General features: G+C 39.5%; 1 protein-coding gene across 4 annotated transcripts in view; it reads right to left on the bottom strand.

Moving 5' to 3' along the window:
* Window positions 1-971: 971 nt before the first annotated feature.
* Window positions 972-27,953, bottom strand: part of RSPO2 (R-spondin 2) — a 172,776-nt gene continuing 145,794 nt past the window's right edge. For all 4 annotated transcript variants that reach the window (XM_070382179.1, XM_070382178.1, XM_070382177.1 and 1 more), the window contains one exon: window positions 972-2,878. In XM_070382179.1, coding sequence (XP_070238280.1) covers window positions 2,763-2,878 — 116 coding nt within the window. In that variant the 3' untranslated portion in view covers window positions 972-2,762. The remainder of the gene's footprint in view (window positions 2,879-27,953) is intronic.

The raw sequence follows: 27,953 nt of genomic DNA on the forward strand, positions 1-27,953 counted from the left end.
ATGAAAGAAATTGAAGACAACATAAGCCGATGGAAAGGTAGTTTTCTTGGATTGAAAGAAAAATGGCCATACTACTGAAGGCAACCTACAATGCAGTGCAATCCCTATCAAAATACCACTCAAGCTTCTTAACTGAGAAAGTTGTAGTTCCGTATTTTACTTCTACAGATGCTAAGATACCTGAAAATACTAAGAAAAGCAGTTTCACATGTTCTATTTATATACACTGTATGAAGTATAGGAATGGTACAGCCACTTGTGGAAAACCACCAGATGTTCTTTGTATAATTACCCTGAAGCTGTGCACTACCCTGTAGTCAGTCAGTCAGTCTCTCTCTCTCTCTCATGAGTGCATGCACGCAGTTTGCTTATAACTAGAGGTTTAAAAATCAAGTAGCTTTAATCAATTCCTATAAAAGTTTGAGCAAAGAATATCCAGACATCAAAAATAGTTTGAAGGGAATGGATATTTTCATAAATATATTCTATTTTGTTGATAAGGAAGATAATTTGGGGAATAAATAGCCAAGGACACATGTAATAAGAGTAGCAGGTAACTTGTGTATTGCTCAGTCTGCACCATGCTGTACTGACCATACCTTACACAGTTTACCTTAAGACACAACCTTACACAGTAGGTAATACCATTACCTCCTTTTTACAGACGACAAAACTGAGACCTAGGAGGACAGTTTGCTCCAGGTTACTTCAGAGTCCAAATGAGACCTCAGGCAGTGTGGCTTTAAAATGCCCACTCTTAATCACTCTGCATGCATGCCAAGTCTCTTCAGTCATGTCCAACTCCATTGCTGCAATGCAATTTATAGCTAAACTAATCTCCTTGATATACTTACAAACACAGGTTTTAAAAAGTTGCTTCTTTTTAAAGACCACTATTTGGGGCTACAGTTGCTAAAATATTGCTTTTCCCCCTAAATGTATCTCTAAAGAAAAGAATATCTCCACAAAAATAATTTTGAATTTTTTTAATGCACAAAAAGAACATCCCAGAAACAGAACAAGTATTGATTTATTAACAATGAAGCACTATATAAAGAAGCCCCCTCCCCACTTAGTAAATAGGAATATAGTCTAAATAGATGTGAAAGGAGGTGAACACTTTAGGATTAAATGCAAACCCTAAAGTTGTATACAACATTCATATATGGCTTATCTCATAGCAATATTATTTTCATAATGATGTACATGACATTTATACTTATTGGTAAGATGCTTTTGACTCAAAAGTTAAACCAAAATGCAAAGAGGTAGTTTAGCCAATGCAAGGTGAGAAAAAAAGGCTTTTACCTTGCTTTATTTTTTCCCTCAAAAAAATCTTCCACCATTCCTTTTGGTTCTAATTTTCTTCTGGATCATCCAAGAAGATAATAATGCTTCTGGAAGAAGCATCATTATCAAAACCCTCTAAGAACTGATACCCCCTAGTGGACAATGGTGTTTTTGGAAACCACTACTCTGAAAGTCACCTGGGAAGTCTCCACAGGGTTCCTCTCTCAGTCTTGAATCAGAAATTCTGGCTTAATGGGGCCCTGTTAAGATCTGACCAGTAATTGTAGGAATTCATCGTGTTTTCTCCTCCAATTCCATGCATGGTCTCATGAGGTGGTCACTTCTACACGGACCCAAGAATATTGGTAGGTGCTCTGTCATTGCAAGTCAGGAACTGCTTTAAATAAAAACTATACATATTGAAGTCTGAAAGTAAAAATTTGAAAAATTCTCTAGCTGGCCTGTGAAACTGCATAGTAGTAGTATAAGTACTGCATGTAATTGCTCATGGAGTTGTGTTTCATAAAGTCATCACATCTTAGACTCAAAGGCAGTTTTTGGCTTCTGACCTCCAGATGCCTCATGCTTTAGCTATGGTGAGGAGTGGGGAAGGTGTATTGATATTCAAGTTCTCTGACAAGGGTCGTTTGATCCTATGTACAAACTAGCTTATCCTATCTTTACAATGAGAAATAAGCCCACAAAGAGAAGTTTCAAGGGGCAGCAAAACATTCATCAATTCGCAAAACTAGAACAGTCATTTACGGGATGATGGTTAGGAACCACTAGAAACGGGAGACATAACATTAATTGGGTATGACTTGTTACACAGAAAAAAGCATAAATATACAGTAAATAAGAGGTTTATATGCAGCCCCAGCAGGGTATGTACACATCCGAGCTGCTGTGAAACTGAGCAGGAATTCCTGCCGCTAAGAGCAGTCTCTGGACACAACAGTTGGAAGGTAACAGATGCCGAGAACAACGTGTGGTAACACTAGGCAGATATCCACATACACTGATCCTTGAAAATACACAGCGTGGGAAACACAGGTCACAAGTGAAACAGCACTTTGCCTGCCAAGGGTCGTCCTTCCATAAATATGCACAAGTCAGTTCTCCAGTTGGGGGGTGGGGGGTCGCAGCCTTGCACCTCCGGGCGGGCAGCCCCTCCGCCTCGGGGCACACAGGGAACCCAGTCACATGCTCTGCACTCACTCCTGCTGCCTTGGCTGCAGGTCGCAATCGCCCACCTTCACAGTCTCCCGATGCAAATCAAAGCATAAATAACACAGAGCCCACGCTTGTGGCTCCTCCTTTCACAAGGTTACTGGAAACAGCTACTGGTCAGAGCAGCACAAATGCCACCATGTCCGGGAGTGGAGAGTAGCTGTGTGCACTTTTGCAAAAAACACCACCCCCTGCCCTCCACCCAAAACAAAACAAAACCTCCACCCTCCGTGTCTTTTATTTTACTGGTTAGCTCTGTCTGTAGCTAGGAAGACGCTGTGTTGCTCCTGGGCTCTTTCTATCAGCTTCCTCTTCTTTTTCTTGTTTTTTTTCTCCTTTGCTTTTGGAGTTCTCTTCCCTACAATAACCGGAAGAGAAAGAAATGAAGACATGTCAGAAAAGGCTCTTGCTCTCGGAAAGAAAACACAAAACATTAAGAATTTTACACAAAGCCCATCTGGAAAACATCACCTATGGAAAAAGCAGCCTCAAAGAGAAAATTGTTCACATTAATTTTGACGGAATAATAATAATTTACTAAATTGGATATGCTGTCTCAGAGACTGATCTTCCTGTTACAGGGAACTGGCATATTTAAAAACCTCCCAGCGGCCTGATCAGTCTTGCAAATATCATTCTGCCACAAAAATTCCATTTATCCCCTCCTCCTTTTAACAATGCTGCCCTGTACTAGACATCTTTACATATTTCTACTGCTCCACATGTCAGTGGGTCAAAAGAAAATAAGCATTTATCTACAGTAAATATACCAGAAGTTTCAAACGCCCCTCTCCCTGCCCCAAGGGAGAAAAAAATGTCTAGCTTTTAACATTATTCCCTCAGTGTTCTCCAAAGGCCAATATTTGAAATGACATATGTGGAATACCCCTTTATTTTCTATAAAAATTCATGAGGACATCATTTATTATGTGGTTTATGGCTTTTTATATAAATCCTCCTAACCAAGGTATTCTTACTGAGAGCAAGAAAAATGCTTGTTTCTGAGGAACTAGCAGGGGTGTGTCTTACTACCAAAAAACAATCACACCCCCTTATTCCTGTTTCTCCTCTTCACCTTAGCCACTAGGAAGCCCAGACCACAGCTAAATAGTTGAAGTTTTCCTCCATCAGGAGTTTGAGGATGCAGTTTTCCCTTGGTCTCTACTGTATTTGACTTCTTCCACTTTGTGGTTACCATTTCCAGTCTTTATAAGGTCTCAACATTTCTTTGCAAGTATGTCTACATAGAACTGTGAGAAAAAAGAATAAGGAACATAGATGTTTGCTTTAAGTCCTTTGCCCTCTTTGGGTTCTAAGCACATAGGAATCATGGGACTTTTAGAACAGGAAAGAGCTTGAAAGTTCATCTGCACTTGTAGTTTGGTACTGTACACCTTCAGTACAGGAAGGTTCTTCCTCACAGAGTGAAAAGAATCCTCCTGTCAGCTCTTTTTCCTCTTCTACCTGTGCCTACTTCCGATTTTATCATGTAGTTGCACAAAACATAAGCTTCTCTTCCTGTGAGGTATAGCTATTTGGTACCACAAATAGAACATTCCATTCTAATCCATGATCTCCATCCTTCCTACATCTAAGAAATCCAATATTCCTGAGATCCTTTTATTACATAGACATAGCTGGTCAGCTTTTCAATCCAGACAGTGGAGAAGGTGGCTGATGACATGACATGGAAAATAAACAGACCAGAGGTTAGGATGATAGATACGTGCTGTAGGAAACTAGAGTCCTCCAAGATTAAAGGAGGTCATGGGACTTTTAAGTGAGGAAGGTGGTTCTCATTTCTCCTCTTTCTGATCAGAAATGGTCTGTTTTGTTTGAGAATGGAAAATAGTCTCACTCATGAGATGCTGGCACCTGGTAGGCACATAGTTGGTATTCAATAAGTACAACTTTGCTGAGTTAAACTTTTTATCACGAGAACAAAGATAGGATGTTATGGTAAAATAGTAAGAGTATAAGGGTACCCTCATATTAAATTATAAATGTCCTTGAAGTTAACTTCTGGTTCTCATTAAATTCTGGCATTAATGTTATAATGGCATTTTGTCATCTTTAAATGTAGTTAATCCTACCCAATGAAACTTTAGTGGAAGGCTTCATTAATCAAAGAAACTGTAAAGTTACAACTATTTAGTAACACTGTATCTAATGAAGAGACACACCTAATGAGGGCAGAGAAATACTTAACATAAAATAGCATATTTTAAAAGACGCTCCACTTATAAAGTTTTATGAAGGTTTTCTTAGTTCTATGTTCTCTCTCTAAAATATTTTGTTAAAAAAAATTCACTGCTGACTACCATTTAAAAATTCAGTCCATTTCTGTTTCATTTATTTAAAGGCTGGAATTTCTTTTAGAATCAAAACAAAATTAAATGAAAAAATATTTATGCAAACATTCCTAGATTTTAAAATTTGTTAAGATATATGCTGAATATACATTAAAGAAAACTTCACAATCACCATTTCAATTCTTCATATAAATTATGTAGTTGAATGATAAATGTTCCCTACTTTCACTAACAGCGAATCCACGCTTAATGACTGAAAAGAGAAGGTTAGTTTCATGTCACTTACCTAATGTATTATTGTGATGTAACTGTAAGTGCCAAGTGGTTTTTGTGTTTGCTGGCTGATGGAACGCTGTGTGGTAGGGAAGTTATTCAGTATCTGCATAAGGCAGTTCATATTGTGGCAGAAAATTCAGAAATGCTTCTGAACACTTAGTTTTTATGATTGTATGATTATCCCACTGGTAATAAGTTATATGGTACTGGTTCCAACTAGAGATGTTTTGGGAGATTTTATTACAACCCTAAAATTTGCCTTAGATCTCTCTCTTAAATGACATCTCTGTGCTATTGGTTCATTGCTTGGTTTTGTTTTTGGTCAGCCCTATTTCTCATGTCAGAGAAGGCAATGGCACCCCACTCCAGTACTCTTGCCTGGAAAATCCCATGGATGGAGGAGCCTGGTGGGCTGCAGTCCATGGGGTCGCTAAAGTCAGACATGACTGAGCGACTTCACTTTCACGCACTGGAGAAGGAAATGGCAGCACACTCCAGTGTTCTTGCCTGGAGAATCCCAGGGACGGGAGAGCCTGGTGGCTACCGTCTATGGGGTTGCACAGAGTCGGACACGAATGAAGTGACTTAGCAGTAGCATCATTTCTCATGTAGGATATATTGCAAACGCCAAAGGCTTAAAGCTGGTTAGCCAAGATTTGACCATGCTGCTGCTGTTAAGTAGCTTCAGTCGTGTCCGACTCTGTGCGACCTCCATAGACAGCAGCCTACCAGGCTCCCCTGTCCCTGGGATTCTCCAGGCAAGAACACTGGAGTGGGTTGCCATTTCCTTCTCCAGTGCATGAAAGTGAAAAGTGAAAGTGAAGTTGCTCAGTCATGTCCGACTCTTAGTGACCCCATGGACTGCAGCCTACCAGGCTCCTCCGCCCATGGGATTTTCCAGGCAAGAGTACTGGAGTGGGGTGCCATTGCCTTCTCCAGATTTGACCATGGACAGTACTAAATGAACTGAAAACATTTTGTGGTCCATAGTAGGTTGTTTTGACTTTAAGCCAACTCTGAGTAATAAACTATTAAAACATAACCTACCATAAAGTATGAAAGGGGTCTTGCACACATTTTCTGAACTCTACTAAGATTTTCAGATATAAAGAATTGGGAAGATTAAACCTAATAAAATATATATATTTGAAGGTAAGTTATATTGGACACGTGAGCTTGTTAATTCATTTCCACTTAAGTTCACAGTCAACATCTGTGACTATGAAATTAGACTCAGAGAATGACTTCTGTACCTTCAGATTATTTCACATTACCAAGCACTTTCACCCTGAGCATTTAAGGGCAAATATGATGCCAGTCACCCAAAGAGTAACTCAACTCATGAACCTAACTTTCTTAGTTCACAAGAGAAAATGTTCTGCCCAAGATGAGCAGAAAAGGTTTGAGTTTTATGAGGAGATTGTCAGTCTTCAGGTATGTTCAACTCCAGTGAAAAATTCTACATATCCTGGGTACTTGAGAGTGGCCTTAAGTCACTATTAGAAGAATCTCTTCAAGATCAGGCAGAATTTGATCTACAGAGCAAATATTAACAGCCCTGTTATATAAATGCAAGAAGATGACTGGCCCAGATATTACAATTTTTAAGGAAAACATTGCATTTCATAGAGAAAGGCCCCTCTGAAAGGAAAGAAACCCAGTAGGTAGGCAGTCTTGTAACTGAGTTGTCTAGTAACACATTATGGCTGTGACTTTCAGTTTCTACATTTATAAAATGAAGATACTACAATCATCTTTCCCCTCGAAGCTTATAAGGCATTATGTAAAAAGGTGTTCCTAGGATGAAAAGATGTGTAAAATACCACGAGCGAGACATGATTATCATCAAAATGAACAAAGTTAGAATGATACTATCAAAGCTACACTAACCAACATAATGACACTGACTTGCACACATGTGGAAATGGTCCAACAGGATAACCTATCAACTCTTCTACAGAAAAAAGTGAACAGTCCCTTATGGAAATACTCGTAACATCTAGCTGTAGATTGCTGCTATTAGAATCAGAAATAGGATAGATTATTTTGAACCAAGGTATCAGTCAGAATCACAAATTACATGAAGCTGTGAAAATACCAGCTCCACTGCCAATCAAACATGAATTTCATTCTTTCATAAGCTCCCTAATTCAAGGAAGGTCTTCAAATGATTTTTCCTCTTACTAGATTTAGTTAAGAGTCTTTTCATCATTGGAACAATGGTTCTTGTACATACATCATAACATACAAAGGCTGTCTAGGGTTTGCATCTTGATTACTAAGTGCTTTGAGAAAGATTTCCTTATGGTAAATACAATACAAAAAAATTGAAAAATAAATTCAGTAGCTGTGACTATGGAAAAAGATAAAAGCTTCTCTCTGTAGACACACATGTACACACACAACAGGGCAAAGTAAGCCACATCATGCAAATAAAATTGACCATAATTACCATTGTTATAGCCACAACTATGATGAAGAGGCTAATCACCTGAAACCAGTACCAATTTTTACTAAATTTTAATGATAAGTCTGTGATGTTGACTGGAACCTGGGCTTCACTGTATTTATGAAATTCACTATGGGGACTTGGGAGTCACCTCCAGTGATCCTTCAAAGCAGCTGAAACTGAGGACTAGAAGTCTATAACTACTGACTCAATGAATCTTAGACTTCAGATGGGGTGCTGGATGCATAACATAAGGTTGCTTCAACATCTAAAGCCACAAGGACTGAGATATAGACAACAAACAGAAACTGGGTTATTTCTCTTTTTTTGTATGAGCAACTTTAGTTTGCCCAATAGCAAACTAAAGAAACTGAGATTTATTTATTTAAGAGTGATTGATAATTCTCTGGAAAAGTGCCAGCTGCTTCCTGAAATACTTTGAAAGCTAAAAATAAACAGACAAAAGACAAATATAATTCATAAAGGAAGTAAAATAGCTATTAAGTATATTTCAAGAATCAAATCTCATAATTAAAACCTCCAACTAGGATGAGTTGTCACCGGAAAAATTCTTAAAATATGTAAAAGCTAGTGAGACTGTGATAAGATAGGCATCAGGATGCATTATGAGAATATAAAATTGATACAGCCTTTTTGAAAAGCCATCTGGCAATGTGTCAAAAACATTAAAAATATTCTTAACTTTTGACTTAGATCTAGAAATCTATCTTAGGAAAGTGACCTAAAGTTGGACACATAAGATATTTACACGTAAGAGATGTTTACTATTATTCTAGAAAAATTGCAAATTACCTAAATGTCCTACTATAATTTTTCATGACTTCTTTTTTTATGATTACAGAAATAATAGTTTGTTTTCAGCTATGAATTGAAGTTTTTTGTATTTTAAGGCCATGACAAATTTATTCCTAGGAGTACTACTATAACTTGTCCCTAAAACTTATCATAATGAGTACAAGGAAAAGCTGTCATTCAAAAGCATTCATACTGTGGTGGTAAGCATGTTCCTCAGTAGGGGCATCAGTCACAAAAGTATCTAAGCTGTGAAACTTTAAGAACTACTACCTAAATATTTTAGACATTAAGCTCACAAAGCTTCTTTTATCTAGAAAGGAGTCCAAAGAGGCAAATATGATGAACATGACCGGGACCTACCCCTCTATATTCTACACAGCCCAAGATAAAAATCTTACCACTGTTCACAATGGTTCAGAACAACATAGTGATGGTTATGTATTTACATCATCTGGAAAGCCAGAGAGAGTGAGCTAGAATGAGTAAAGGAGATGAGTCTATTTGGTTCCTTGATAACAGTAGTACAAAGTTCATTAATTGTATTTTTATCTGGTTTTTCAAAAATATAGTTAAAATAAAATTTTAAAAAATAAATAAAATTCAGTGAATTCACTAAAGAAAAAAAAATAAACATTTCACAGAGAGACTGTTGTCTTTTTACAGGACTGGCAAATTGTTCAATAGTTGTTTGATGACTGTGATCAAATTTTCTTTGAGAAAATTTTAGGGACAATCCAATAAACGTCATGGTGTTGAAAAATAACCAGCCACCTACTAAGGAAACTTCACTAGACATCTTGAATTTCAAGTCATAATTTGAAACTTCCAAGTAGTCAGTTAGTCTTTTCATCTTTACGTAAAAAAAAAAAAAAAAAAAAGAGCATGTGCTTTTAAAAATATACAGACAATCTGGAGATAACTTACTAGTTATCTTGTTCATATTATAAGGCCATTGGTGGAGAGTGACAACCATCCAAAGTAAAGAATAACCAAGAAAATGGGTTTCTCTGAACATATAACATGAAAATGATTCAGAATTCAGAATACGTACTACCTATGCAGATTTATACTAACTTGTAAGCACTAATTCAATAAACCAATTCTGTGTATGTGTAGAATTTTACTGTTCTTTGTTGCAAAAAGACAATTACAAAATGGCTTCCTTTCTCTTTGAGGCCTCTCTACTCTTCTCAGAGACAATTTAGTAGGCATGAGGTCTGCTGCCTATTTCGCTGAAAGGGAAGTCCCATTTAGTTTAAAAGTCTTATTTCATTGTTCAAACTGATGAGCGTAGAAGAGAAAAAGTAATCCTGAGGATGACCTAAACCTTTATGAATTAAGTGTATTACCACTACGATGTCCTGCACGTGGTGTTTCAAAATTTCCTCAGTGAGTAGCTCTGGATAAAATTATTGTGCTTCAGGTATAGGACACAACTTCTATGCCTGAGTCCTTATCAACTCATGTGAAGCAATCAAGATTACAGAAAAGTAACTTGAATAATATCTGAGTTTGTTCCATATAATATTGATCACTCCAGTTGATTTAAGTTCTTTGATATCTGGTACCTCAAACAGAAAAGGAAAATCAATTTAGACCAAGTTCCACAGAGTTTAAGATGAGTGAGAATAAACAGAGAGGTGGCTTCAAAAATATCTCAAGTTGTTTTCATAACTACTTTAGATTCACTGTAAGGACAAAGAGTTTCGGGGTAGTGAAGCCTGAAATATCCTGTCCAGAATTTCATTTGTGTGAAAAAACAAATATATAACTCTACCACAAGGGGGCAATAATTCACTTTTACTGTAAGAGTATCTCTGGTTTAAAATATATATACAGGGGAGTTTTTAGGCTCTCACTTCTTAAATACTTTCTTTTAACCGCAACTGAAGGTCTTTTTTTTTCTTTTTTTTTCTTTTTTTTTTCTTTTGGCTGGCAATGGTAAGCTCTGTAGTGGACTAAAGAATACATAGCAAGATCCAAATGCAGGGTGAGGAAAAATATAGTAATTACATTTCTATTAAAAAGATGTTTGAAGGTAAGGAGGCGAAGAAGAAAGAAAACAAGATGAAATCTGCTGAAATTATGCAAGCATGTATTTAGGAGGGAAAAGTATTATTCATAAACTCAGGTTTCCATTTTCTTCTGAGGAAAGTTACCATAAACTACCTGCAAACACCAGGTCTTTTCCTCTCACATCTCTTTATCTACGAGAATGGAACTGTAAATCTAAAAATGATCTTCATTAACTTCTGGTCCAGGAAATGCACGGAGATTTAATGTCAAGTACAAGAGCTGATCACTAGGTGATGATTCCTAACCAAGGCTTCTGCTGGCGTTGGCTTCCCAGCCTCAGTCAGTGGGCTGTGTTCAAAACAGTGGAGAGACAGCAAGTATGCCTGACATCACTACCCTCTGCTCTAGTCCAGCTCTGCTAAATGCTTTAGAAATGAAGCAGGCCAGGCACACAAAAACTCAAGTGACCTATCCAAGTTCCTACAGCTAATCAGCAGCAGAACTGGATTTGGAACCAGCTTTCAGTATTTCTCTCTCAATTCTACAGCTTTAAAAGTCCCTGGATAAGGACACAGCAATAGTTACTTTTCAAAAGACAGAAAAGCGTTAGACAACAACTAATATTGCTCTGACAGACTTCTAGGAGGAAAGTCCATGACCTCATCATAACTGAAAACCCTTTATGAACTGTTAAGTACAGCATACATGATAGCTTATCTGTAACCTAGACTTTCTGTAAATATACACTGCATAGATTCATTGCTTATTCTTTTCCATACCTTTTATCAAGATGCAACCTATGAAATTTCTTGAGGGGGTAAGTGGATTGGTGAACATTTCTACTCTAGACTACCACTTTAAGCACTTCATGCACATTCTCATGTCATTGACCATCATCAAAAAATGTAAGAACCAAACCATTCTGCTAGGATGTACAACCATGCACCCTAAGTTTACTCAAAATAAGTAAAATGTGCAGAAAACCATCATGCTCATTTGCCACTCTTAAATTAAGTCAGAAAAACATCAACTTCTGCAGAGAAAATGACACTGATTTCACTTGATTAGGAGTGATGGGATAAGCAGAGAAGAATTTCAAGTTGCTCCAAAGCTGACTTCATACTGTAAGGGAAGGTACCTTTTAAGATAATTCTATTTGAATAAGATGATTTAATCCCTTTGTCTTGATCTTGAATCGATAGCCATTAAGTAAATGAAAAAAGAAGTCCAAGAAATGATATTTAGGACTATCATCATATGGCAAGCATTTATTTAATTTGGATTCAACACAATTTGGAACTTGAAGACATACCTACAAGTAAAAAGAACGTAAGTAATGGTTTCTGTATGGTAGCCACATCAGAGCGTGGGTTATCCGTCTAGCCTATGGCAAACCTAGGTGTCAGGCCCGACATGAGGACAGTCAACATGGGGTGACATGAGGGGATGGGCGCTCCAGCCTCCATAAATGTGCCCCCTCCCCTGTGCCCTTGTAGAACTTTCAACGTCCCTCCCTAAAATATTTGCCACCTTTTGTTGCAATTTTATGTGTGCTTGTATTTCATGGCTACTAGTTTGTGAATAAGTACAAATAGCCACAATTTAATGCCAATATGTGTCACAGAGTACTGGTTAGAGACTTTCTAAAAATCAAGTTACAGATATTCACTCAAAGAGATCTCAACTGATATGGTAAGTTAGAGCAAAGATTTTAACACCGAATATGGTCAGGAGCCAAAACCATAGGGTCTCTGTTGTCCATCATCAAGTGAACTCTCTTGCTTTTTCTGGGCTCCACAGGGCTTTTGCCCTCAACTACAGCTTACACATGAACTATGAAGAGACCTCTGGCCCTGAAAAAAATCCCATGACCTTTTAGCTCACCTCCCCCTTACAACAGCCTCAATCTCTTTTGCCTGAATTGCATACTCCCAAGGGAAGAATTCAGTGTGCCTTGCTCCCCGCTGAGCTAAAACACACAGTCATGGATGCCTGGCCAGTCCACAGATAGGTCATTGCCAGGTCCAGCCTGGAGTGGCAGGGGAGTCCCATGACACTGGATGGGCCAGGCGTCTAGGACACATGGTTAAGGACATGGGTTTGGGGGTCAGGTAGTCATAGATTCAAACCAGAGCTCTGCCTCTCCAAAGCTAGTGATCTTGGATCAACTGATCAACTTTTTCTAAGGCTTAGTTTTCTTTTTTCTAAACTGATAATATCAATCATATCCACCTTGACATTGCTGTAGGGGTAAAGAAAATGTCAAGTTTCAGATACTCTACCTGGCAGTACATGATAAATCACTTCTAGCACCAGATGAGGTGCCTCACGTGTATTTTCTAATCCTTATGACAGCCTGTGAGGTAGGCATTATTTTCACTTTGCAGATGAGGAATGTCAATAACAGATATGCAGATATGCAGATGACACTCAGATATGAGACTCCAGTACTTTGGCCACCTCATGCGAAGAGTTGACTCATTGGAAAAGACTCTGATGCTGGGAGGGATTGGGGATAGGAGGAAAAGGGGATGACAGAGGATGAGATGGCTGGATGGCATCACCCACTTGATGGACGTGATTTTGAGTGAACTCCAGGAGTTGGTGATGGACAGGGAGGCCTGGCGTGCTGCAATTCATGGGGTTGCAAAGAGTCAGACATGACTGAGTGACTTAACTGAACTGATGAGGAAATAGGTTTAGAGAAGTTAAGTAAATAGCTCAGAATCACACAGCTCGGCAGTGAGTCAAACCAACATCTGGCAGATTCTAAAACCTGTACTCTCTCCATTATACTCTTTGGATCCCTTGTGCCCAGCAAAATGTCTTTGATCTCATAATCATTTAAATGGCTGCTGAACAAACAAATTAATCAGTAAATACTAGACTGAAGAAAGGCATCAACCTCCCCACCCAGTCCCCCCACACATCAGGGTGCTTGTGGGCTGTATTAGCTCCCCAGTGGACCTGGCCTACAACCTCCATTTCTCATATTAATTATTCTCTGGGGTTAAAGGCCTTCAAAGTTTCCTGGGGTCAAGCAACACACTTAGCATTTTGAACTCAGTATCAACATTGCGCCCGTGGTAAAACTCAAGGGAAGACGACACAGGGATGTTTCTTTTTCAGCTGAGAGTTCCAAAAGCTAGATCATGAGCCAGAGACAGTAGAATCCTCCAGGGAGGTGTTTTCTTTTCTTTTTTTTTTTTAGTGTAGGTTCCCTAACCATACACTCACTTCTGAATGAAACATTCAGGAGGGAAAATCCAGAATTTTTGGCTAAGCTTCAGACATGATTCAGTGCAAAATCAAGATTATATACAAGTCTAAACACAAAGCTATGCTGAAAAGGGTGTGGGCAGTAGAGAGAAAGAGCTTTGGAACAGCAGAGAGAAAGGAGAGCTAGTGTGTGGGTGCTCAGTTGCATCAGTCATGTCCGACTCTGCGACCCCATGGACTGTAGCCCACCAGGGTCCTCTGTTCATGGGATTCTCCAGGCAAGAATCCTAGAATGGGTTGCCCTTTCCTCCTCCAGGGGATCTTCCTGACCCAGAAATCAAACCCCTATTCTGCAGGTGAATTCTTTACCACTGAGCCACCAGGAAAGGCCCAAGGAGCGCTAAACATCCCTTTAAAATAAATGGCATCCTCCTTCCAACTCAGCTGAGACGTCACTTCCAAGTTATGAAATGAGGCAAACCTCTTTGTGCCTGGACTCCCCTCCCAAGGTTCTGCTTGTGGTGATGCCCAAAGAAAGCAGCAGAGATCAGGCTACCCATGTTGGAAGGCATGCGCACACCGTATCTTTTCATTCAAGCTGAGTTATTCATGCTGTAGGTCACTCGGGTTACAGCAGGTTCATTTCTCCTGTGATTATATCCCACAAACTTGCTTCACTCTATAGAATCTATCAATTCACTCAATATATTCTGTTTTGAAAGACAATCTATTTGGTTTGCCAAAATTCTAGAGTTGGACCAAAAAAAGAAAAAAATTATAGTTGAAAAAAATTAAACCTATGATCAACTTTGGAGCTTCTGCCTTACTTGGGTACAGATTTGGCACTTTAAACAAGAGAAGTACCCCTCATACCTGGTGACGCAAAGACTAGGGGTCTTAAAATGTTACTGGCTGTATCACAGAAAGGAGGAGACATATTACAAATCTTTTTCCTTCTTTCAGAAAGATACTATGAGTTTCCTTCATGTTATTAAATCATCACCACGATGCTCTGTTAGCTGTGTGCCAGGACAAAGTGTTTTATATACGTTATCTCATTTCATACTAAAAATATTCCTATGAAATAGATATTCTCTTTGGTCTGACTTTGCAGAAGGAGATCCAGAAGGTCAGAGAGGTAAGGTGACCTCAGGTGACACAGCCAGTAAGTAGGAGAGTTTGGATTTGAACTCATTCTGGTCCCAAAGCTTACCCTCTTATTATCCCTTATGCTATACTTTCTCTCATCACCTTTGTGGTATAATAACTGTGATCCCCTTAGGGGGAAGCAAATAAGATGGAGTCAGTATTACACTCCTCCCTTTAATCATAAACTCCCACAAATCCTACAATTAGGTCATTCGATTAAACAGTTGAACCATTAAATTCCTAAAATGAGGGTGGGGACTATCACTGGTTTGTTACAAGACCAAGATGATCAAGGGCATATTTTCTTTGTTATTCTTACAAGATAAGGAAAGTAAAAAAACACTTGCCAAAATATATAGTCTCTACAAGTAAAGATCAGACAAATGTTTTGGTCACTGTGAATCTATGTCAACCACCAGAGTAGCAGCAATGGATTTCAATTAGAAGAAAAATACTTTTCAAGGTACTCTAAATAACATTTCACACAATTAATGATGATTAATTAAATCTAAATAGCATGTTCCACACAATTAATGATTAGAGACATCACATTTCTAAGGTTGTAAAAAGTCTGTAACTTTTGCTGGGTTATCTTGAACCCTGGTATCTTTGTGATTCAGTTCAGTTCAGTTGCTCAGTCATGTCCGACTCTTTGCAACCCCATGAATTGCAGCATTCCAGGCCTCCCTGTCCATAACCAGCTTCCAGAGTTCACTCAAACTCATGTCCATCAAGTCAGTGATGCCATCCAGCCATCTCATCCTCTGCCTTCCCCTTCTCCTCCTGCCCCCAATCCCTCCCATCATCAGAGTTTTTTCCAATGAGTCAACTCTTCGCATGAGGTGGCTAAAGTATTGGAGTCTCAGCTTTAGCATCAGTCCCTCCAATGAACACCCAGGGCTGATCTCCTTTAGGATGTACTGGCTGGATCTCCTTGCAGTCCAAGGGACTCTCAAGAGGCTTCTCCAACACCACAGCTCAAAACCATCAATTCTTCGGCACTCAGCTTTCTTCACAGTCCAGCTCTCACATCCATACAGGACCACAGGAAAAACCATAGCCTTGACTAGACAGACCTTTGTTGGCAAAGTAATGTCTATTCTAGGTTGGTCATAACTTTCCTTCCAAGGAGTAAGTGTCTTTTAGTTTCATGGCTGCAATCACCATCTGCAGTGATTTTGGAGCCCAGAAAAATAAAGTCTGACACTGTTTCCACTGTTTCCCCATCTATTTCCCATGAAGTGATGGGACCAGATGCCATGATCTTCGTTTTCTGAATGTTGAGCTTTAAGCCAACTTTTTCCACTCTCCTCTTTCACTTTCATCAAGAGGCTTTTTAGTTCCTCTCCACTTTCTGCCATAAGGGTGGTGTCATCTGCATATCTGAGGTTATTGATATTTCTCCCGGCAGTCTTGATTCGCTTGTGCTTCTTCCAGCTCAGCGTTTCTCATGATGTACTCTGCATAGAAGTTAAATAAGCAGGGTGACAATATACAGCCTTGACATACTCTTTGCCTATTTGGAACCAGTCTGTTGGTCCATGTCCAGTTCTAACTTTTGCTTCCTGACCTGCATATAGGTTTCTCAAGAGGCAGGTCAGGTGGTCTGGTATTCCCATCTCTTTCAGAATTTTCCACCATTTATTGTGATCCACACAGTCAAAGGCTTTGGCATAGTCAATAAAGCAGAAATAGATGTTTTTCTGGAACTCTCTTGCTTTTTCAATGATCCAGCAGATGTTGGCAATTTGATCTCTGGTTCCTCTGCCTTTTCTAAAACCAGCTTGAACATCTGGAAGTTCACGGTTCATGTATTGCTGAAGCCTGGCTTGGAGAATTTTGAGCATTATTTTACTAGCATGTGAGATGAGTGCAATTGTGCGGTAGTTTGAGCATTCTTTGGCATTGCCTTTCTTTGGGATTGGAATGAAAACTGACCTTTTCCAGTCCTGTGGCCACTGATGAGTTTTCCAAATTTGCTGGCATCTTGAGTGCAGCACTTTGACAGCATCATCTTTCAGGATTTGAAATAGCTCAACTGGAATTCCATCAGCTCCACTAGCTTTGTTCATAGTGATACTTTCTAAGGCTCACTTGACTTCACATTCCAAGATGTCTGGCTCTAGGTGAGTGATCACACGATTGTGATTACCTGGGTCGTGAAGATCTTTTTTGTGCAGTTCTTCTGTGTATTCTTGCCACCTCTTCTTAATATCTACTACTTCTGTTAGGTACATACCATTTCTGTCCTTTGTTGTGCCCATCTTTGCATGAAATGTTCCCTTGGTATCTCTAATTTGATTACCAGATATCAAAAGAGCAGAACATAGCTAATTATATTTTCCACAAGTATCCTACTGTTTAATAAAATGAGTTTACTTCCCCACAACTGAAAATGGCATTTCACTCTCCAGAAAGTATACTTAGACTGTTAAATATATAAGCTAAAATCAAAATAAACTACTTCACATATGTACACACACATATACACATAAATATCTGTAGTATTTCCCAAGCACTGCTCATGTTCATGATTGTATCACTATGTTGTAGTCAGTTTTGACTTATGTGTTAAAGAAAAACATGAGAAATGAAAAGTTTACATATAACATGAAAAAAATTAATGTAAATGATTTAAAATAAATCATCACCGAACAAGATATATCCAAGAGGAGACTTGCATTCCAAACTACTATAATTTCAGTAAAGACATCACCTGAAATTTGATAAAAACTACATTTCAAGGTCCTGTGCTGAAACTTGACCTAAAGCTTCAATATGAAAATGGTTATTTTAAAAAGAACTTTTGGGAAATATACAGAGAATCAAAAAAGATGTCAATAGTCATAGGATATGTTAACAATTATCTTTTAAAATAGAACTGTTCTCAACCTTTCTACTTTGTTGCTAATCAAAAATAGATATTAATACAATTATAGCTACAAAGCTATCATTACAACCATGTGAAGTTAAAGTCGCTCAGTCATGTCCGACCCTTTGTGACCCCTTCTATACAGTCCATAGAATTCTCCAGGCCAGAATACTGGAGTGTGTAGCCTTTCCCTTCTCCCAGGGGATCTTCCCAACTCAGGGATCAAACCCAGGTCTCCCTCATTGCAGGCAGATTCTTTACCAACTGAGTCACAAGGGAAGCCCAAGAATACTGGAGTGAGTAGCCTATCCCCTCTCCAGGGTATCTTCCTGACCCAGGAATCGAACCAGGGTCTCCTGCATTGCAGGCAGATTCTTTACCAACTGAGCTATCAGGGAATAAAACCAAAATAATTTCTTTGTCTATTGGAGAAGTTAGAGAAAAAGTTACTGAGAACAGATGTGAAAAGCTTTCTGCTTTACCACTTTTCAAAAATTAGGTTACCATTTTTCAAAAATTAGGTAACCATTTTTCTGACAGTAGCTTAATTAGAACTCAGTTGGAAGACAAGGGGTGAATTAAGAAAACTTCTGGAAATCACTTCCAGTCAGTTTGATTCTAATACAAAACAGAAATAAATGTGTGGGTGATAAATGTAAGATTGTTACTTATACTTTGATCCTTTTTAGAAGTAATATTAAATCACCCTAATGTGTTTCCACTTGGTCAACTGATGAGAAGAGCTGACTCACTGGAAAAGACCCTGATGCTGGGAAAGATTGAAGGCAGGGGCAGAAGGGGATGACAGAGGATGAGATGGTTGGATGGCATCACCAACTCAATGGACATGAGTCTGAGTAAGTTCTGGGAGACAGTGAAGGACAGGGAAGCCTGGCGTGCTGGAATCCATGGGATTGCAAATATAGGACACGACTGAGCAGCTGAACAACAACAATGTGTTTCCAAGTCTTCTTGCAGAAGAATTTAAAATTCTACCAAATAATGCCATTGAAATATCTTAAATTCTGGTTCACCGAAAGTCTCAGTAGCAATGAGGTATGCAACCAAAATTACCAGGGACAATTTCTCTGAGGGGTGTGTGTGTATTCCTAAGTGCATGTGTATCCAAAATATATCCTCCTCCATAGACTAGGCATATTAGTTAAGAGGCCAGCTTACTTTCATGTAAATATGTGTGTTTGTCTTACAGCATACAATTATATATTTTTGTATTATGACCAGCAAATTATAAGTTTCTTTTAAAATAAGACTAAAAAATTCTGGGGAATTTAAAAATGGTAAACTGAAGAAGGCTTGCAAAATTCCAATGGTAAAAGTTTATGACTTGGAGTCATCAATAATCAATGCTATTTTTCTGGCTCTGACGAAGAATATTCTGCACTGAACAGCAAAGTTTCTTTAAGGGGCCAGTTTTCATCCATAAAATACAGGAAAATGATTCCTATTAACTTAGGACAGAGCACAACTTCAGATCTCTCTTCCAGTTCCTGTGCTCATAAATAAAATATGGAAATAACCAAAAATATGGACAAGAGGAAGTTGTGTGGTGACAGGGAAGAAGAGAGGGAGGAAGTAAAGAAAAGGAGGGAGAGGAAAATGATTGATCATTATGGCTACCATTCAACTCAAATGCAAATTGGTCTAGGGGACCATTTTAGAAATATTTCCTCATTTAGAAATCAATCACTGATGTAACTCAAAGACAAGGAGACATTTTCATCATGATAGGATATGATTTTTGAAGTCTTACTAAACTACTACTTGTTAGAGCTTATAAGCTTATATAAAGATTGCTTTGTCATAGGTCCTATCCTAAGGATTTCCATTATAGAAACACCAATGAAACTAGATCATAAGGAGGTTCTGAACACATGATCTGCTAGGGAAGTGTGCAAGGAAGATGTTATAGAAACAAAATGGCAACATTTGGGTCCTATGCATTTTGTTCTAAGCATTAAAGTAAAAAGGCAGTATGATGACTATAGTTACTATAGTGTGTGTATGTGTGTGTGTACATAGTCATGTCTTATTCTTTGCAACCCTATGGACTGTAGCCTGCCAGGCTCCTCTGTCCATGGGATTTTCCTGGCAAGAACACTGGAGTGGGTTGCTGTTTCCTCATCCGAGGGGATCTTCCCAATCCAGGGATCAAACCCATGTCTCCCATATCTCCTGCATTGCAGGTGGATTCTTTACTGCTGAACCACTGGGGAAAATTTGCTAAGAGTAGATTTCATGTGCTCTCATCCAACACACGAAACAGTAGGTATGTGAGAAGATATGTTAATTAGCTAAACTGTACTAATCATTTTGTATATGTAAATCAAATTATCATGTACACGCTGCTGCTGCTAAGTTGCTTCAGTCGTGTCCGACTCTGTGCGACCCCATAGATGGCAGCCCACCAGGCTCCCCTGCTAAAGATACACAATTCTTATTTAAAAACTAAAGAAGAGAAAATGGCCATTTGATTTGGTCCCTGGGACACCATCAATGACCTTTAAAGCAGGAGTTCAGAGATGCTGAATGCAGAAACCAGGCTGGCTGTATTAAGTCAGAAATGAAGGAGTGAAGCAGAGAGCATAAAGGCTCCACTAGAAAGCACTGTTCCAAGAAAGAGATGGAAGGAGCGACCAAGGGATTCTTCAGAATGGGGAAATCCGAGGTTACTGACACCTGAGGAAGAGAAGCAAACAGCAGATTGGAGATGCTTTCTATGGCTATGATGTGTCTGGCCACATTCACATGATCAAAGGGATAAAAAAAAAAAAGCAGAGAAGGGAGTCTCTCCAGGCAAAACCACATTAGCACCTTATCTGGTAATATTAGACTTAAGCAAAGGAAACTATTTAATTCCTGTGTAATTCACTCTGTATCTGGAGTGCAGGGAAATCCAGAGACCATGGACATGTTTAATAACTTTCTTTGGTTCCTGATCCCTTCCTCATACCATCATTCTTAGATCTTTTTAAAAGAGAAAGCCAAAAACTTAATGGTCTTTCCAGCAGGAAAAAATTGAATTAATGTATTCTCTGTGCCAAACTGTGATAATAAAAAGTAAATAAATAAAGGAAAAAGAAAAGTAATATTTGAGCTTAAATCCTTTTCCAAATTCATTTCACGTAACTCCACAAATTGCGCATTACACATGTTGAGTACACTGATGAAAGACTGTGGCTTTTCCATTGAGTAATAAGTACTCCCTAATGCCAGCAAAGTTCTATTTTATAGGTAGGAGTCAGACCACTTCCAATTAAGGGTTATCTGAATGTATAATGTTATGCAGGTAAAGTGCTTTTTCCCTAAGTGTTACTCCATGGGAATTTTATATACCATCAACTACAACTGGTATGCACGGATAACATGTATACATTCAAAAGTAAGCGCAATAAGTATGAAGTAGATTTAAAAAATAATGAAGTTTTTACATATATGCTGGCTTAAGTGTAAAGTAATACAGTCCTTCTGAAAAGAGACTTTCACCTGTTTTCTTCTAGGAATTTTATGTCTTCACGTCCTACATTTTGATCTTTAATCCATTTTGAGTTCATTTCTGGTGATGTAAAATGGGGGCCCAAATTCATTCTTTTGCATATGGATATTTAGATTTCCTCCAGCCATTTGCTGAAGAGACTCTCCTCTCCCCATTGAGCATTCTTGCCTTCTCTGTCAAATATTAGCTGACCTGATATGTTTGGGTTTACTTCTCTGTGTCTGCTCTCATGCCAGTACTAAACTGTTCAGATTGCTTTGTACCAGGAAGTGTGAGGCCTCCAGCTTTGTCTTTTCTCAAGATTGCTCTGGCTCTTTGGGGTCTTCTATGGTTCCATATGAAAATTAGGATTGTGCTTTCTATTTCTGTGAAAAACAGTGTTGGAATTTTGATAAGAGATTACTCTGAATCTACAGATGGCTTTGGGTAGTATCAACATTTTAGCAATATTAACTCTTCTGATTCCTGAATATAGGATATCTTTCCATTTGTGTCTTCTTCACTTCCTTTCACTACTATAATTTTTGGTGTGTAGATCGTTCACTCCCATGGTTAAATTTATTTCAAAGGTATTCCCTTTTACTGTTTTTGATGCTATTGTAAATGGACTTATTTTATTTCTTTTCCCAGTAGTTAATTCTTAGTGTACAGAAGGGTATGTTTGTATGTTGATTTTATAGCCTGAAAGTTTACCAAATTCATTTATAAGGTATAAAAAAATTTTCGGTGGAGTTTTAAATTTTTTCTAGGAGCAAGATCATACAATCAGCAAACAGCCAATTTTACTTCTTTCGATTCCCAATTTGAATGCCTTTTATTTCTTTTCCTTGTCTAATGGATTGCTCTGGCTAGGAATTCCAGTAATATGTTGAACAGGGGTGGGGCAAGGAAGCACCCTCTCAACCACATGGTCTTTGGTGATGCTTCAGGAAGAATATCTTCAGTGGCCACAAGGGCAGTTGGGGTTCTCAGAGGTGAGCCCCAGTTCAGAGGCTAGGGACCAAGGCAGGCAGCAGTAGTGGCTGAAGCCTGTTGTGAACACACACTCGGCTGTGGCAGGGCCAGTTGCAAACACACACAGTGGTGGAGCCAGGGCAGGCGGAGGGGCTGCGGTCGCAGCTGCAGGTGCACCAGCAGCTGTGAGGGCTCTGGCTGTCAGTGTGACCATCCCAGCTGCTGACTCTGGTCTCCAGGGCACAGCAGTGGAGCCTGGTGTCAGGAGTCAGGCTGGCAGCATGTGACATACAGCTGGAGTGACTAGCTGCAGGTGCGCAGTGGTGCAGCCCAGTGATCACAGACAGGGCTAGATCCAGATCCACAAGCAGCTGTAGGAGCCGTGCTATCAGCTCATCCTCCCTGACTGTGTGGTCTCTCCGTGGGCGTGCACACAGCCGTAGAGGCCAGTGATGGAGGCTGGGCCAGAGGTATGCAGCTGTGCGGCTGGAGGGGCTACCTGCAGATGAGCCCACTCAAGTGGTTCAGGCCAGTGACCGGGCCAGATCCAGGACCACAAGCAGCCCTGGAGGTCTTGGCTATCAGCGTGCATGTGATGGCTGTAAGACCTCGTCACATGCACACATGGCCATGGAGGCTGATGATGGGCGTGAGACAAGCAGTGTGCAAGTGCACAGCAGGAGGGGCTAGCCCAGAGAGCACACAGAGCAGAGAGGTCAGCTGGGGGGCTCCAGGCTGGCGTCAGCCAGGCACACAGCCACAGAGGGTCCCCAGCTTTTGCTGGGGTGGGAGGGGCCAGGGGAGTGAGGAGGGACTCAGGTGGCTGGTGTCAGCAAACATGAATACCTGGGGGTGAGAGCCCAGTGAAATCAGTGGTGACTGTGCGGGCCCCTGGTTTCTTCGGTAGCAAAAGCTGCTGTTCTCATCTGCAGGACAGGCCACTGGGAGCTGTGCTTTCTTCCTTTGTGGATCTGACACTGGAACACTGGCAGCCGTCTTTACAGGTCATGCCCCAGCTCTGCTGGTCTCTGGTGGAGGTGACTGAAGTGGGTCCTTTGAGTAGTATCTCTGAAGGGCAGGGGAGCTGGTCACTCAGCCCACTCTTCCTCTCCCTGTGGGGGGAACTCTTTCCAGCTGGGGAGTCTCCTTTGGTGCCAAGAATGTGGCCTTGGGGGCCAGGATGATGAAGGCAGAAAAGAAACGTTCTTCCTTCCCTTTTTGTGGGGTTGTTCTCAAGTTGTTTTAGCCAACTGAGTTGCTGAAGTTTCTCTGATTCCAGAGCTCTCCCAGTGCTGTTTTTGTTTGTGGCTAGCTCTCTACTTGATTGATTTTTGTGGAGGGATGGAGGCTGGGGATCTCCTACTCTGCCATCTTAGTGAAATCGCTGATAACTCTCAACTTTATAAACAGAATTCTAGAGCTCAAGGATAACTTTATCATTGTTCTTTAAATTGTACATAGAGGTTACGTGCACTTTTCAGTAGGTATACTATTTCTCTAAAAAAATACAAAATCACCATAAAATATGCCCCCAAAATAGAAAAACAACCCTCAGAAATAACCGTTAACCAAAAGTGTATGTATCTATATATACATACACACATTCTGTAAACAAAAGTGTTACCATTCATAAATGCTAATCAACCACTTGGTTTCTTACAGTGTTTTGCAATGTTTTTTCAAGAAATGAATACACTGGCATTATACTTTGTAATTGTCGTACATTTAAGTATATCGCTGTCCTGTCACTACAATAATCCTCACTATCTGAATCAAATTCATTTCTGAAAAACAGGCTGGATGGCAAATTTTTGGATAGTGGAGGCCAGTCTTCCATTTTTGAAATGGATAAAGTAATTTATTTCCAGTTTATGAAAATATCCCAAATACTTTCCCAGAATATCTCTAAAATCCTTGAAAATATCTATGTAACAATCCAGCCAAGGTTTTCTGAATTTAAAAAAAATAACCTAACGACTTGTTTAATAAAATTCAACAAACTCTTTAATGTGTTTGTGTTACCCAAGCAATGATGCTATACAGTGCTGAGTTCAGTTCAGTTCAGTTGCTCAGTCGTGTCCAACTCTTTGTGGCCCCATGGACTGTGGCACACCAGGCTTCCCTGTGCATCACCAACTCCTGTAGCTTACTCAAACTCATGTCTATCAGGTGCAGTGCTGAAAGCCTTCTACATTGGGACATAAAGTGAGCAGTGAGAAACAGGATAGTGGTGTGACCCCAAGATAGCTGCCGGCATTTTCTTCCTTTCTTGTACCCATATGCCATCCTCTCACCCACAGGAGTCTGATCCTCCACTCCCGTTGAATCTGGACTCGCATGACAGACACGGTACTCTGGAACTTCTTTCACTAGAATCATTACAGCTCCATTCTAGGTCTGCCATCCTGTAAGGAAACCCAAGCTAATCATGTGGAGAGACTATGTGGATAGAGAGACATCAGTTAATACCAACTGTTCTGACCACACCAGCCTAGGACTCAAACATGAGAGTAAGAAGCCTTCAGATGGATGCACCTTCAGGAGTGACTTGATACAACAGAATAAGCACCCCCCAAATGACAGCCTCCTGGCTGCAACCTGTCTATGCTTGGATCCATGCAAAATTATAATAAACTTCTTGATTGTTAGCTACTAAATTTTGGAATGTTTGTCATGCAGCAATGCACTATCCTATTGAGAAGACTAACTGAGGTAGGATTGAAAGGCACTCCTCCTTGCTTGGAGTCACATCATTGAAACCTTTTGGCTGGCAAGTGCATGTGAATCCATTATGACAGAGTTTGACTCATAAATTTGGAGTAAAACTTTTGCAAGTTACAGAAATATCCCCTTAGTGACAATTCATGATTGTCACTAAGGTAACACGATATGTCAGCAAAGATAACTTAGCTGGGTTACAAGATTATAGGGTTAGATTCTTCATCTTTCAAAATTTAAATGCTATTTCTACTACTTAAAAAACAAAACAAAACACCAAAACTGGAAGCTTGAGGACAGCCTGACTTTGATTTTTGTCCTTTGGATGTAAAGTACTTTCTTTAGAATTTTCTTTTTATCCTTTTTTTAAAATTATTTTTTTATTGAAGGATAATGGCTTTACAGAATTTTGTTGTTTTCTGTCAAACCTCAACATGAATCAGTCATGTTTTTGCCAGGATATGACTATAGGTAGATCTCTCTTTAACAGACTAAGTTATTTGTCTCTATAAAACCAGGCCACTTTTCAACTCAGATTTTTTACTGTTAATATCTATCATCTTTTCCATCACCATTTTTAGCAATTTGTCCTTATCTGCTAAAATTCTATTCACTTCCCAAGTTTCTCCCCTATATAATTATTCTATTTCCCAAATGATCGATTCAGTACCTGACACTCTCCAATGAACATGTTAATATGACCATTTTGTGTTTAGTTTGCTTCAACTTTTTATCTTGCCTGACCTCTGTTTATCTCAGTCTATTTGCTATTACTTTCTAACCTATTTTATGAATATTATGTTTTCCTTTTATCTTTTTAAGGACAAACTTTCCCCCTAATTTTTTCCTCTGTCTTATAATACAATATCAGGAATCTGAACTTTGCTAAGTTTTAGAATGATTTCCCTCTTATTTTACAGTAATTATTCCATAAATTCACATTTTCCTCCAAAAAAGTATAGTCTACTCAGATTTAAGGGATGAATTGGTCGGACTGCCTTTAGAGCCTCTCTTTGCCCATCTTGGTGTTGATTAAATTCCATATTCATCTCAACTCTTAAACAGCACTTGATTTAGCCAGCTCCCAACCTAATCAACCTAAAAAGGCTGTGCACCAAACAATTGATGCCTTCAAACTGTGCTGCTGGAGAAGACTCCTGAGAGTCCCTTGGATAGCAAGGAAATCAAACCAGTCAATCCTAAAAGAGATCAGTTTTGAATATTCATTGGAAGGACTGATGCTGAAGCTGAAGCTCCAATCCTTTGGTCACCTGTTGCAAAGAGCTGACTCATTGGAAAAGACCCTGATGCTGGTAAAGATTGAGGGCAGGAGGAGAAGGGGACGACAGAGGATGAGATGGCTGGATGGCATCACTGACTCAATGGACATGAGTTTGAGCAAGCTCAAGGAGATGGTGAAGGACAGGGAAGCCTGGTGCGCTGCTGTCCAGGGGGTCACAAAGAGTTGGACACGACTGAGCGACTGAACAACAACAACCTAATCTGTGCTTCCCAGGTGGTGCTAGTGGTGAAGAATCTACCTGCCAATGCAGGAGATGCAGAAGACACAGGTTTGATCCCTAGGTTGGGAAGATCCCCTGTAAAAGGAAATGGCAACCCATTCCAGTACTCTTGCCTGGAAAATTCCATGGACAGAGGAGACTGGCGGGCTACAGTCCATAGATCCACAAAGAGTCATCAGACATGACTGAGCACACACACACAACCTAATCCAATGCTTAGGCATTTGTTCTCTGCTATGACTATGCTGAACTAAAATGGAACCTTCTCTAAATGACTGTCTAGATTTCAGACACAATAAAGAGAAACACATTAAATTATGATCTTTAACAATCACTCCCATCAGGTTCCCGGCACCCTCTGACTTACCGAAGTTAAAGGAACCACATTTTCCAGGACACAATGTGCATGCTTATGTAAATGCTTATTTTCTGGGAACTGGTATTTGTAAGAAGAGCAATACCTATAGACTTTAGAGAGAAAGATGTAGGGAAGAGGAATCTGGCTTCATAGGCAGTTTATCCTTGTCACTAGGAGCAGAGGCCCTGAAACCAGACAGTGCAGATTCAAATTGTGGCCCCATTAGTCAACTTGTTCAAACCACACAGTTAATGCTGATCATCTCTGTGCCTCTATTTCCTCATCTGGAAATCAAGAACAACAACAGAATCTAACTCACACAATTATTATAGTAATTAAACAAGCTAATGTATTTAATGGACTATTGTAAGTATTCACTATTAGGTATATCACTATTAGTTCCAATTATCATTTTGTTGTTATCAAGCTGAGGCCACAGAACAAAAGGACATCCCTCCAGTTTTCTAATTGACACAAAAGTTTCATTTCTGACCCAGGAGCCAGTGGGTTGCAAGTGCAGGAAGTATTTCTAGCTTTCAGGGAGACACAGTCATCAGCAGCATAATGTAAATGACCCTCTGCTTGTGTTTTTAAATATAGTCCTTTCGGTTCTTACTGAAACTTCCCTCTGGATTCTGATGACAAGCTGTGGTTGGTTTTAGTTTACAGTGTCATCCATTTCATCCTTATCAGGGTTTTAGGGAGAAGTCAGGAGGGTCACAAAGGCAAATCCATCTAGATACCATTCTAAACCAGAGGCCATTGATCATTAATCCTAAATATGTTCAAATGCTAAAACCTCAAGTTTACATAACTAAGGGCAGCTCTCAAGTCCAACTGTCTTATGTTTACACCAATGGCAGATGTCAAATTCTAAAAACCACCTCTCACTATTTAGAATTATTAAATGTGGACCCTAAAAATATCACAGTGCTGGCCAGGACATGGAGAACGCATCTACTCCATCAATCTGCCTTAAAATGTGTCTGTATCCATTTAACCTGGAAAAAAGCATATTGGAGACCCAAAGGAATACTTAAGTATTCTTAAAAACCTTAAGTACCAAGGAGCTCTTGATTATGTGAATTCTAAGCCTTCTCCTGTGGTTATAAAAGTACTGTTTTTCAGAAAGAAAAATACTTGGCCACCAGGTTCTGTGTAATCTTTATGTTCTTTAAACCTTATCATTCTTTACTGCCCTTTTTCTCAAGTATATAGTTAACAGTCACTTAAAGTGAAGTCGCTCAGTCGTGTCCA

This window comes from Bos mutus, chromosome 14 (genome assembly GCF_027580195.1).
Source record: "Bos mutus isolate GX-2022 chromosome 14, NWIPB_WYAK_1.1, whole genome shotgun sequence".
Lineage (NCBI taxonomy): Eukaryota > Metazoa > Chordata > Mammalia > Artiodactyla > Bovidae > Bos > Bos mutus.